This window comes from Neolamprologus multifasciatus, chromosome 7 (assembly GCF_963576455.1).
Source record: "Neolamprologus multifasciatus chromosome 7, fNeoMul1.2, whole genome shotgun sequence".
NCBI classification, from domain to species: Eukaryota; Metazoa; Chordata; class Actinopteri; order Cichliformes; family Cichlidae; genus Neolamprologus; species Neolamprologus multifasciatus.
Genome location: NC_140445.1, coordinates 65,666,894 through 65,680,153, shown reverse-complemented (window position 1 = coordinate 65,680,153; position 13,260 = coordinate 65,666,894). Strand labels below are relative to the sequence as shown.

The window sequence follows — 13,260 nt, the reverse complement described above, 5'->3', positions numbered from 1 at the left end:
TGACTTTCTGTGTGGTTTCTGGGATGCTTAGGACTCATATTGCACTGCTGGAAATAGTTTATTTTGATGCATATGCTGCTTTTTTACAAATTTGCACTGTAATATTTATTTTCGTTTTTCCTGCAGTGTATAAAAATTGGTGTATTTCAAAAATAAAACTATGAAGACACTCAAAATAAATTTCCTGTGGTGGGAAACTATTTTGTGCAACTTTTTTGTATTTACAGTTTTGAGGGATAAGCCTCTTAAATTTCTGTAACTAGAAATATATGTTAAAAAAACAAAAACGATTTTACATTTGTTTGTAGTTTATTGCACTTTTTTGCAATTTATGTAATTACTATGCACTTAATGCAGACATATTATTAAAATTTGGGCTGTAATGGTTGTATTGATGTATAGCAACTTGAAATGCTCCCAAAAATGGCTCCACAGCATGTAAACATATAATATAAGCTCTGGCGGACTTGGTTCTATGGTAGGTCTTAAAGGGTTAAACTTGGAAAATGTTACTGAAAAGTAGCGAACGCAGGCACTGTGATCAAATATCAAAGCTCCTGGGAAAATAAGGAGATTAACAAGGCATTCCTTAACCCTCTCCAGGCAGGCGTTGCCGATTTGCAACAGTTAAACACTAACAACCTGATTACCCCACATACATATTTTATAAGTTTTTTACTCAGAAGTCCCACTGCAGGACTTGGTTGTGCATTAGCAACGAAAAGTTTAATTTGAGCCTGAGAGGGTTAAAAACATGTCTATTCTCTTTCTTGTCAACCATTAACGGTGACTGATTCACGTCCATGTATTTATAGTAGCCAGGAGCTGGTTGGCTTATTTTTCACATAGACGCTGGGAACAGAAATAATTATCTTTCAGCACCAGTAAAGCTCATAATTATCACATCATAAATATATCTGGTTCTTTAGCAGTTGAGTTGTTAAGTACACAACTGCGATATCTCAACAACTGATATGTTTAAGTGGGTGTTTGTGATGTGACATTTCTATGAAAAGCTTCCTGTGGTCTGACTGATTTCACGACGCAGACGCGTCAAACCAGTGTTTGAAAAACTGTCATGCAGTAAATTCATCTGTTTCTTATTAATGTCAATATTTTTCCCTTTGGTCCAGACAATCCAGCCCTGGGTAACATAAAACCTCTGCTAGTATTGTTGTCAGTGCCGTGGGCCTTGTCATGAGCCTTAATGCTTTGTCTCAAGTGCTGAATACTGAAATGAGCCTCCAAATGCCACGTAAATACAAACATGAAGGTAAATAGTTTGCGGTGTGACAAACAACGCAGTTACTGGATGTCGACTCAGTCTGACTATATTTTGTGTGGAAACTCGATTATTAGCAGGAACTGCATTGTGGTGTTGGATGAGCTTGTGTAATATAATCATGTCGGTCTCTATGGAATAAACAAATGGTTGACCGGTGACCCTTTGGAATTGCTAGTGGGTGGATTTTGTTAACCTTGGGCAAATCTATGCAAGCTCTTTTTCCTTTAGCAAGGTTTTTGCTGTGAGTTAAGGTAAGCAGCTTCTGGCTCTTGCAATAAATTATGCTCGTGCAATACTTTTATTAATGAGACAGTTAACGACCATAACAGAATCAACCTGGGAAAGCAGCAGACGTTCGTTGTGTTACAATGCAAAACCTCAGTTTGTCACTATGAACACATTTTAGGAAAAACAAAAACAATTCTGTGAAGATGACAAAACAAGACTGAGACTGTCTTGCTTTTATTTTGAAATACTTTGTGCTGAGGTCAAAGTCAGCTCGAGCTGCTGATGTCCCACTTTGAGGTGTCGCACTGTTATTCAGAGACATGACAGGCATTCAGACACTAGTGACCTTAATTGCAAATGTAAAAACATTAAAAACTAAATTCATCCTTCACAATTTGAATCAGTTGTAAATGCGAGGCCTCCTCCTGCAACCTTAATTATCAACAACTAGCATAATTGCAACCACACCAAAGACATCACGCATCGTCGTTGAGGAAAACACCCACATCCTTATTCTGTTTAAAGCGAATGCATGCTACTTTTAGTAAGTACAAAGTGGAGTCTATCCCAGCTGTCTTAGGCTACGTTCACACTGCAGGTGAAAGCGCATCAAATCTGATTTTTCTGACCCTCTGCGACTCATCTATCCAATCATGGTGTGACAGTGTGAACGGCACAAATCTGATATTTTCAAATCCGATCTGAGTCACTTTCGTATGTGGTTCTGAATCCGATACATATCTGATGTTTCAGAAAGCTGCTGTTTGATGGTTATGTCGCATTAAATCCGTCTTTTACGTCACCGACACAAGACAGACGCCAATTATCAGCGCCGGAGAAGACATCGCGAACGCTTCCTGTCCATCCAGTGAAACTGTTGGGAAGACAACGTTGGAGAAACGTGAACATTTTATTTGTTCTGTATAATCTGCAGATTCTGACAGAAATCTGCAACTATCCTTTGAAGCAGCGCTCCTCTAAAACAGCAATAAGGATCATTATTAGGTTATTTACATTATTGTGTAAATAACAAAATAACTTAAAGCAAAAATTGGGAAACGTGAAGTCTGAAGTCTTTATATTAAGGTCATCAGTCAAACAATACTGTTGGTCTGGGTCTAAACAGAGCGCGTTGTGTGTGACGTCTTCTTTTGTGCATGCGGCCGCTTTGAGCGTTCACACTAGAGCGCGTTTGCTGTCGCATTTTATTTGTCGTGTGAACGAGCAGACAAAGAAAATCAGATTTGATCAAAAAATCGGAATTGAGCATCAAGACCTGCAGAGTGAACGTAGCCTTAGGGTGAGAGGCAGAGTACGCCCTGGACAGGTCACCAGTCGGTTGCAGTTCTGACACATAGACACCAGAGATGGGCAGTAACGCGTTACTTGTAATCGGAGTAATCGGGTAACGCGTTACTGTAATCCAATTACTTTTTAAAGTAACGAGTAAAGTAAGGGATTACTATTGCAAAAACAGTAATTAGATTACTGTTACTTTCCCGTAGGAACGCTGCGTTACTGCGTTACTAAAACCGTGATTATTTTGCGAGAATGTCTCATGACAGTGACGTAAGCGAGTGCGACGTTCGTGACAACAGCTGTGTGCAGATCAACAATGGATCATATATCGAGTGCAGAGAGAGTATGAGCGTGCAGCGTTTAAAGCGTGGAAGTACTGACCTTACTTTGAGTTTGATTCCATAAAAAGTGACAAAAACATTAGTGTCCGTTGTGCGTGGGAAGAAAACTTATTTTTACAGCGAAAAAAACCCCTAAACTTCCAAACAAGCACCGAGTAGCTACGACGTAATGGGAAACTCACAGAGAAACTCGCGGATTCTTCCACTGACCGCTGCACACCTGCACCAGGGTAACCCTCCGCCTACCCCACTCCTGCTTTACAGGTGAAAATAGAGCAACAGGACCGCTAGTCTTTGACTTTATTTATTTTCTGCTGTGTTTTACTTGCATCTATTTGAAAGACTGAGTGTAAACACACAAAATATTTTATTTTATGAGCTGGAATGTGCAGAAAATAGGTTTAAATATTAAACAAATTTCTTCCAGTCAGAGAATGTTGCAGATAATTAAATGTTTGCTTGATGCATAAAGTTAAAAGATTAAAACTAATAAAACAAGTTTTAAAAAGAGACTTTTCCATTTGATTACATTTTGTATGATGATTATGCAGAAAAAGTAGAATTGGGCTGAAAGATCTATCACTTTATCACCTATTCAGGTTGTAAATTGTGTTTTTAAAAAGTAACTAAGTAACTAAGTAATTAATTACTTTTGAAAATAAGTAATCAGTAAAGTAACGGGATTACTTTTTGGGGGAAGTAATCAGAAATTAGTTACTGATTACTTTTTTCAAGTAACTTGACCAACACTGATAGACACAGACAACCATTCACACCTGTGAGCAATTTAGAGTTTCCAATCAACCTAACCCCACTAACTGCAAGAACCCACACAAACACAGGGAGAACATGCAAACTCCACACAGAAAGTGGCCCCGGCCTGAGGGTGGAATTGAACACTGAACCTTCCTGCCGTGAAGCAAGCTAACCACTGTGCTGCCCTGTGCAACCAGAATATAAAAAATAAATCTCATAAATCAGCTCTGAAAAGGACAGGAAATTATATTTTTAGTTTTTACACATGCTCCACAGTCAGTTTGTTTAAGCCTTCATGAATATGCATGCGTGCATACATCTCTGTTTATGTTCTTCAATCATTATTTGTGCACAAGGTCACATCAAAATAGAGTGGAATGAAAACACTCTGCAAGGCAAAGCAAACAGCTGTGGTTTTGCACCAACTTTCAGTGCAAAGAGCTCCACTGGCCAGTTTGGCCTGTACGCCTGCACCCCTACGCCGAGCTCGGTGTCTCTGCAAATGTGTCCCTTTGTTTGTGTAATCTAGAGAAATTTGTTTTTGCTGAGAGCAAATTGACTGCCTTACAAAACTCTCTGCACCTGAATACACACTATTGTCCCTCATTCATATTTCTGCATAGACCCCAATTCTCCCCCCACCTTTGTCCAAATATGCAAAGTTGATTAGGGAAACTTTCCACAGACTGCAGGTATAGTTGGTGTTTCGCAGCCTTTGCAGAGATCATCTGTCTTTCTCCTGCAGTGCTCAGAGTCCTGCTGTTACCATTTCTCCAGCACTGGGCTTAATGAATATCCCCATCCCGTTTGCAATGACGTGGCTCTCACTTGTTTGTGTCTGCTGCCGTCGTTTATTTGGTTAGGTAGTCCACGGGTGTTACTTTGGCGAGGCATTGTGGGGGTAAGTTAATTAGTCCTTGGCAAGTTATTTGTGGAAAGTGAAGTTCCTGGTGACTAATACAGTATGACTGTGAGTGAATGTGCTCTTCAGTTTCTGGATCTCTTTGAAATTATTGTTTCAGGTTTTTTCTATTTTATCAGAAACACAATAGTTCGTCCAAATACATCAAATAATGTGGATTTTTTAAAAACTATAACTATTATTCTAGGGGTGCAACAATACTCGTATCGATATTGAACCGTTCGATACAGTGCTTTCGGTTCAGTACGCATATGTATCGAACAATACAACATTTGTAATTTATTTTATCAACTTTCCTTCTGACGGTGCTGTCTGTGTTGAGCGCTCAGTGGATCTGCGCTCGACAGTGCAGCCTAGGCGGAGTAGTCGAACGCAGATTCACTGAGCGCAGCGCAAGCTAGCAAGACAGAAGCTAAGCTCGTTGCAACATGGCAAATTGAACCTCCCCCACCCTCATTCAGATCTGGCGTTTGGAACTATTTTGGTTTTCATGTGACGTATGACCCTGAAGGTAAGCGTGTCATGGACTAAAATAAAACAGTATGTTGGATGTGCCAGCAATGCTCAATTACATTGGTGGGAACTAGTGTGTTAGCGCAGTTAGCTCGTTAATTTGTTGATGCCGTCCAGCCCCACGCACGGGGCGATCCGCGGTAGCTCGTTAACGGAGATTTGCCGTGTTGTGGCGTTAACGTCATTTCAGATTAACGCTGACAGCACTAGTGGGAACACAACGAATATGACTGCACATTTACTCCGACATCAACCTCGTGCAAAGACAAGTGGAAGCAGACAAAAACAACAAGCATGCTACAAACTTTAGCCGAGTCATTTAGACAGCTGTTAGCACATGATTCTCCTTATGGGGACCTGATATGTTTAATATGCTGCTGAGAATATAGCCCAGAAGAAGCGTATAGTATAGCTTTTATTTTGAAAGAGACATTTCTCTGTAATAAACTCTCTTTTCCAAAGATGAGTGATTTCTCCATCAGATTTATTATTTTATTACTTTGTTGTTTCAGCAACATTAAATTTAAAAACTACTTTTGAGTTAAAATATATATTTATAATTTTAATAAATGACAAATTAAAAAGGCATGAACATTTTTTTTTGTATCGAAAAAATATCGAACCGTGAATTTTGTGTATCGTTGCACCCCTATATTATTCATTACTCTATTATCCATGATTGTGATAACATCCTTGATGTAGCATCTCGATACGCTGCAGCCACATGCCAGTTTACACGTTATTGGTCGTGGTGTAGTTTATCTGCGACTGTGCATGATGGCACAGATCATGAGGAACGTCTTCATGCTTGTAAAGTTGCGAGATGGATTGCAGGTCGGCTAAAATCTCGATCTTTTCGCTGCTTCTAAGGTGCGTTGTATAGACACTTCAGTTTGGCTGGAATGGGATCAAATAACAATTTGCAAAGCCCTCAGGCTTTATTCATCTCACACGCCAACACCATCGCAGCTGTTTGGCTGAATAGGAGTTAACACAGTTTCTTTCACAGTACTGATGATCATGAGTGTTTGCAAGCTGGTCGAGCAGAGTGACGTTACTTTGATTCAACATTCAGAACTGTACAGAAATACACTTTAATAGCGACTGAGCTGCAGACTTGCATATGTGGTCACAGGGAGATGTTTAGACCACATACACTGATGAAGGTTTAAAAGAGTTTAACCTGCCTTTCTCATACAAGGACAACTTAATCTGAAAGCTTTGTACCCGAGACCCAAGGCAAGTGACATCGCCCACTTTAAGAGCCTCTCCAGCAAGAGTAATGACGTGGGCTGATCTATAAGCCAAGATATTCTGAGGCTATGTCTACTTGATTGATAAGGCTCTGTAAGTGAAGCTATTCTGCATTTAGACCTCCTATAAGCAGAAGGGGGCTGCAGTGATGCACTGACTGAGCTAATCATCTAGTTTTCTGTTATATGAAAGACATTAGGAGACAAGACAGCCTCGACTGACCATCTGGATCTCACATGTGGACATGGCGTTTTGCATGTTGTCGTGGCTTTGCAGAATCTTCTTCGGTGGGGAGCCATCAGCTTTCCACATAGATTCCCAGTGTACCCTGTCAAAGATGGCTGTAAAACCACTGCAAGGAAGCTCCAGCTGGTACAAATTTTACCAGAGCCAACATATCCCTCACTCTAAGATTCAAGCCTTCAGGAGTTGTCGGTAAACGTCCGTGAAAGGTTGTAAAATGTTCCACACGAGAGGCATTCCAGTGAACCTCGCAGGAACAGCATTTCACCGTCTGCATCTGCACCGTGCAGTCATCACAGGGATGTCATGGTAATTTGGGGCTTTCCATTATTTCTTTGAACTGTACTTTTTGCAGGGTGGATTGATTGTACAGCGTATATTATAGTGACTTTAACTGGATGCACAAGTTTTAAATTCATTTGGATTTCCTCTCATCCACACAGAGTCAAACGTGTACTTACTCTCCCACTAATACTTGGTTAAATGTCCCATAGCAAACTGAACCTGGTAGCACCAACACGCTTCTGGCTGAATATTTGTTTCCTCTTCTTGGCAGAATTCATTTAAATTTGTTTCCTGGCTTTAAGCATAGTTCTCAAACTTGTGCACACAATTCTTATATTTTAAAGTAATTAAAGATGCATGATGTACAATCTTTCCTCTATAAAAAAGGAAACAAACAACAAAAACATTATAAGGCAAAATGTATGATATTCATGCCCCTGATGTGTGGCCTCCTATCACCACTGTAGGCAGGTGTAGGTGGCAAAATGTGTTTTTAGACATCAACAGTACCAGATACTGCTAACACACTAGTTTTGCAACTGTTCAAGCTAGATTTCTAAAACTTTACATGTTTGATGAGCATGAAGATCAAATCTGAACAGCAGATATGTTTGTTTAGGACTCGACTGTGACGAAATCTCACAGTAAACTGTGACTGATGTCACACCTGTTAGCGCTGTCATCCTGAGCCTTTTAGCATGCTAGCATTATCATTTGTCTCACAGGACGTCTTTAGCTAAATACAAACTCTGAGAGTAAAGAAAGTTTCATTTTTAGAGTCTGGGGTCACGGTGGTCCATCCATCCATCTTCATCCGCTTTATCCGAGGCCGGGTTGCGGGGGCAGCAGCCTAAGCAGAGAGGCCCAGACCTCCCTCTCCCCAGCCACCTCCTCCAGCTTATCTGGGGGAACACCAAGGCGTTGCCAGGCCAGCCGAGAGATATAATCTCTCCAGCGTGTCCTGGGTCTGCCCCGGGGCCTCCTCCCGGTGGGACATGCCTGGAACACCTCACCCAGGAGGCGCCCAGGAGGCATCCTTGTCAGATGCCCGAACCACCTCAGCTGCCTCCTTTCGATGTGGAGCAGCAGCGGCTCTACTCTGAGCCAGTGTTGCCAACTTAGCGACTTTGTTGCTATATTTAGCGAGTTTTCAGACCCCCTTAGCGACTTTTTTTTCTAAAAAGCGACTAGCGACAAATCTGGCGACTTTTTCTGTTATTGGAGACTTATTTATGACGACTTTTTGAGATCTTCACACCTGTGCGTCCAAACTGCAAATGAATCGCGCATGAGCGAAGCCGCTGCTCCGCACTGACTGTAACGCAGTCAGTTCTTCTTTTACTCTTATGCTGTTTTGTGGATCACAAGGTTTAAAACTACTTATAAACACACACACAGAAAGTAACTCCACCAGAGTGCCTATTTCGGGTCACTTTTGTCGGTCCAAGCCCGGGTAAAGGAGCAGGGTTGGAATTGTGACATTAAAAAACAATAATTGCTAAAAGAAATTTAATTCGTAGTTCTAAATAAATTCAAACTGCATTTAGGACGTTTTTTACTCACTTTATGTCTCGTCCACGATGTTATTTCTCTCTCCAACAACGTAGGTTACAATTACATTAGCATGACCAATTATGCAAATTAGGCGATGACGTCATTTAGCGACCTCTAGCGACTTTTAGGACAGCCAATAGCGATTTTCCTTACTGAGGAGTTGGCAACACTACTCTGAGCCCCTCCCGGATGGCTGAACTTCTCACCCTATCTCTAAGGGAGAGGCCAGCCAGCCTTCGGAGGAAGCTCATTTCTGCCGCTTGTATCCGCGATCTCGTTCTTTCGGTCACTACCCACAGCTGACCACGGTGGTCTCAAAGTCAAAAAGATCTTTGTCAAGACTGCAAAAGTGTAATTTCACCAAACAACACATTTCATCCAAGAGGAATTTAAACAAATGATATAGTTCATTATAACAATTTTATGCTTTTGTTCACTTTTCTTTCATGTTTGCTGTAAAATTCTATTAAATAGTAATAAGGAAGTTTGATGTCTTCAGTTAAGTCCTTTATCCTTTCCTGGAAATAGATACTTTACTCTACTTAAAATAAACACAGAAATTAAAGTTAACTATTAATTGCAGGCACAGTTACAAAGTTCATGGATTAAGCAGTGGGTGGAGTGGCAGAGGAAGGCGTCTCTGGTGAGATAGAGTGGTTAAAAGCTCTCATTATTTCAGTATCAATTAATCTGCTGAAGCTCCTCGAGCTCTGGGACTGGTATCATCAGAAAATCTATTGTTCCTTTCTCTGTCCATATCCTGTAGTCCCCCCACACTCCCCGCCCGGTGCTTCCACCCTGTCTCAAGTGGCCCATCAAACACATGTTCTGAGCGGCAGCAGCTTCTAAAGAATCTGTAACTAAGTCGTGGCATATTTAAAAGTAGGGATGGGTATCGTTTAGGTTTTATCCGATACCGGTGCCAAACCGGTACTTTTGAAACGGTGCCGGTGCTTAAACGGTGCTCAAACCGGTGCTTAAAGAATGGAGAACACAAAATTGGTCCAAAAACCTCTCATGTTCAGCTGTTTTTTTGTAAAAAGATAACAATGTTAGTCTTTTCTGCAGCTATGGGGCATATATGGTATCACTCTGGGCTGGAAGCAGTGCTTAAACAATGGAAAAAACACAAACTTTGTCCAAAAACCTCTCATGTTTAGCTGTTTTCCACTTTTTCTTCGGTCATTTTAGCCTTTTTGGCCAGGGTGAAGGAAGTATCTGCCATCAAACAAGAAGACAGCCGCATGTAGCTATGATGGTGTTTGCTAGTTCACGTTACATGCATTAATTTAATAACGCGGTTAGCTTACTCAACGTAAATTACACACGAACAACATTAAGCTACTCACGCAGAGAAGAACGGCTGCTGCTGCCATCATCATTTCTGCTACACTGGCAGGGCTAGGTTCATCGGATTTAAAGTGTGACCTCCTTTGACAGTATCAGCTTAAAGCACTTGTTGCAGCTGCTGAGTTTGCATCTTTTGCTGTGAAGTACAGCCAGACTTTTGACCGCTTTGCCTTGGGCATTTTTAATCTGTAGCTCTGCTCTAAAAGAACGTACGTACCTGGACCCGCCTACTATCCTCGAAACGTAAAATGATTGGCTAGAATCTAAAGTGTATCATTCCATACCAGTTGGTGGCGGTAATGCACCTTTCAGTTGTTTGCCAACCGCCAATAGAAATGTAAGGAAGAAGAAAGTGTACCACAGCTGAGGAAAAAAAAGCACCGAAATAAAGCACCGAAATGTGCGCTGCTTTTCGGTCTGGTTACTACCGTTTATGTCAGAACCGGTGCCATGATGGCACCGGATACCGGTACCCATCCCTATTTAAAAGCTTGTTTCAATTGTGAAACGACTGTTGACGACATTGTGCACCTTGATGCCTCTTTCCCGGTTTTCAATTCCTGCACCAAAGAAGGTGTCTTTTTGTCCATTTGCAGTTTGAAATCTCTTTGTTTTGCTCCCGTTGAAGTTGGATTCTGCATTTGCCCAAACCTCCCTTTGTTTCCTGTCTAAAGCAGAGCGGAAACATTCCTAGGTGAATTTATTGGCATAACAAATGCCGTAGCGGCAGAAAATATTGGCTGGTGATAATTGATAAGTGCTAGGAGCGAAGGTGTAGAGAATCGTTTTTTAATTCCTCGGCGAGGCCGCTGGCTCGGCGTAGCGCGGACCCAGAGGGGAAGAAATAACTGATGAATGATTCCTATTATGAGCGAAACTTCTGAATTCAATGACTAATTTATTCCACTCTTTTCTGCAGCTGATCAATATGTGAATTAATGGAAGAATGCATTTCAATTTAACAAACGCACGCTCCGAGATATGGACTATTTTTATGTGTATTATTCCTGGGTGTTTTCGTAATGCTGAGCAGAACAACAGTTATGCAGAACAACAGTTATGTGGATCATTTTCTTGCCTTCAGGGGGCATAAACAGGCACCATTCAAATGTAACAACTGATAACAGGCAAAATAATCCGAGTCCAAAAGCCTATTTATTTTGCCTTTGTTATGTTTCATCCATTTTTCGTGCACCGAATGAAATGTAATACTGCATCCTGTGCAAAATCCTCATCAGGCAATGGCAAATAGATTTTCTCTAAGCAAGTTAGGCTTTCTGGGAACGACTGCGATGTGACATCCTGCAACCGCAGCACAACGGCTCACATTATACAACACGAATAATCTTCCCTCTCTGTTTCCGTCCCACTCGCGCTCTCCAGCTCGTTCAGTAGCTGTCATTTGTTAATTCTGTTTACTGCCTTTGTCTGTTTTCTGTCTCTTTTTGCATTAGTTCCTCTTCACCCTCCATCTCCGCTGAAGTGCTTTAATACATCTGCTAACTTACAGATTTTTTGTTTTGTTAGCTTCCATACGTAGGAGGGAAACCCAACGTAGCATTCATCTACAAAAACAGCAAGACGGTCTCTCGTGTTCACATTTTTGAAAACCCGCTGCCTAATGGTGCTTTGATTATCATAATTAAGAAAGCTAACTATGAAGCACACAATTTTTCAACTGCTGATCATTTTTCAGATAAACAAACCATTGAATCATTTTCAAGGCCACCCGTGAGGTTTATCGTCCAATTTAGTCCAGCTCCTCTTCCATCACGACGGTTGTAATTCACTACTCATTAAAGGGAAGCAAGAACGACTGGAAATCAAAGAAAATAACACAGATATGTTGCATTGCTTTCGTCTCAAGCTATCAAAGCTTTTGAAAACACCTGAGAATGTTTTGTTTGAATTAATTTGTAATGTCTCTCACAGGAGTCAGACTAATTAGGTGTATATTAAAAGAATCTTGTGCCTGGAGCTGCCTTTGGATGGCCCGTCTCCAATTAGAGATACAGCAGTTATAAAGGTCAGGGATATGAGCAGGTGATTGTACAAGATTTGGAATAAATTCTAAAGATAGGTGACAGCTGAAGCAGAGTAGCTAAAATTGGATTAAGAAAATGATCCATAGGTCTCTTAGAAAAACTTAAAAGGTGTTTTTCTGTCATGATTGGCTGCGATGAGAGAAACGTCCGCCTTTGATAAAGTCCAGCAAAACATGGATCATCACACTGACGACTCTTCAGCTCAGAAAAGGTTAAAAAATACATTTTTTTTAGCAAAAAGTTTAAAGAAAGGACACTAGTATAAAACTACGGAGCCCCGCAGGGGACATGGGAGAAAAAAAATTAAGACGGACTTTTGCGAGATCTCGCAAAAGTTTTAGCCGCATTCTTCGGAGGCCGCCAGCTCGAAGCCGACCGGGAGGTCGCGGCACGATGTGCCGGGAAAGCGGTGTTCCTCCCGGCTGTAGTAGGTCTCGACCTCCCGTTAGCTTCGAGCTAGTGGGTGTCAGATCTCCGAAAACGTCGGAGCACTTTTGCAAATATGTGATGTCTTGTAAACCGAGCAGGTATCTGACGTTTACACAACTACATTCACGCCTCAAAACATCTTAAAAGTGTATTTTGTGATCCAGGAAGAGGAATATTACAACTAAGTAGCTGCCGCCATTGTTGGAGTTCAACTTTTGTGAGATCTCGCAAAAGTTTTGCAAGATCCCGAGTTTGTTTTGCGAGATCCCGAGTTAGTTTTGCGAGATCCCGAGTTAGTCTTGCGAGATCCCGAGTTAATTTTGCGAGATCCCGAGTTAATTTTGCGAGATCCCGAGTTAGTTTTGCGAGATCCCGAGTTAGTTTTGCAAGATCCCGAGTTAGTTTTGCGAGATCCCAAATTAGTTTTGCAAGATCCCGAGTTAGTTTTGCGAGATCCCGAGTTAGTTTTGCAAGATCCCGAGTTAGTTTTGCAAGATCCCGAGTTAGTTTTGCAAGATCCCGAGTTAGTTTTGCGAGATCCCGAGTTAGTTTTGCAAGATCCCGAGTTAGTTTTGCGAGATCCCGAGTTAGTTTTGCAAGATCCCGAGTTAGTTTTGCAAGATCCCGAGTTAGTTTTGCGAGATCCCGAGTTAGTTTTGCGAGATCCCGAGTTAGTTTTGCGAGATCCCAAATTAGTTTTGCAAGATCCCGAGTTAGTTTTGCGAGATCTCGCAAAAGTCTGTCTTAATTTTTTTT

At 41.3% G+C, this 13,260-nt stretch overlaps 1 protein-coding gene and 1 long non-coding RNA gene across 3 annotated transcripts in view; both read left to right on the top strand.

Moving 5' to 3' along the window:
• Positions 1-13,260, top strand: part of LOC146515921 (uncharacterized) — a 496,024-nt gene that overhangs the window by 159,883 nt on the left and 322,881 nt on the right. The window lies entirely within an intron of this gene.
• cdh13 (cadherin 13, H-cadherin (heart)) overlaps positions 1-13,260 on the top strand; it is a 490,756-nt gene that overhangs the window by 154,615 nt on the left and 322,881 nt on the right. The window contains exon 1 of one of the 2 annotated variants that reach the window (XM_085165989.1): positions 2,937-5,348. The exons of the other annotated variant lie outside the window; for it this stretch is intronic. Coding sequence (XP_085022115.1) covers positions 5,331-5,348 — 18 coding nt within the window. The 5' untranslated portion in view covers positions 2,937-5,330. Of the gene's footprint in view, positions 1-2,936; positions 5,349-13,260 lie in introns of those variants that run through there. 2 annotated transcript variants of the gene reach the window in all.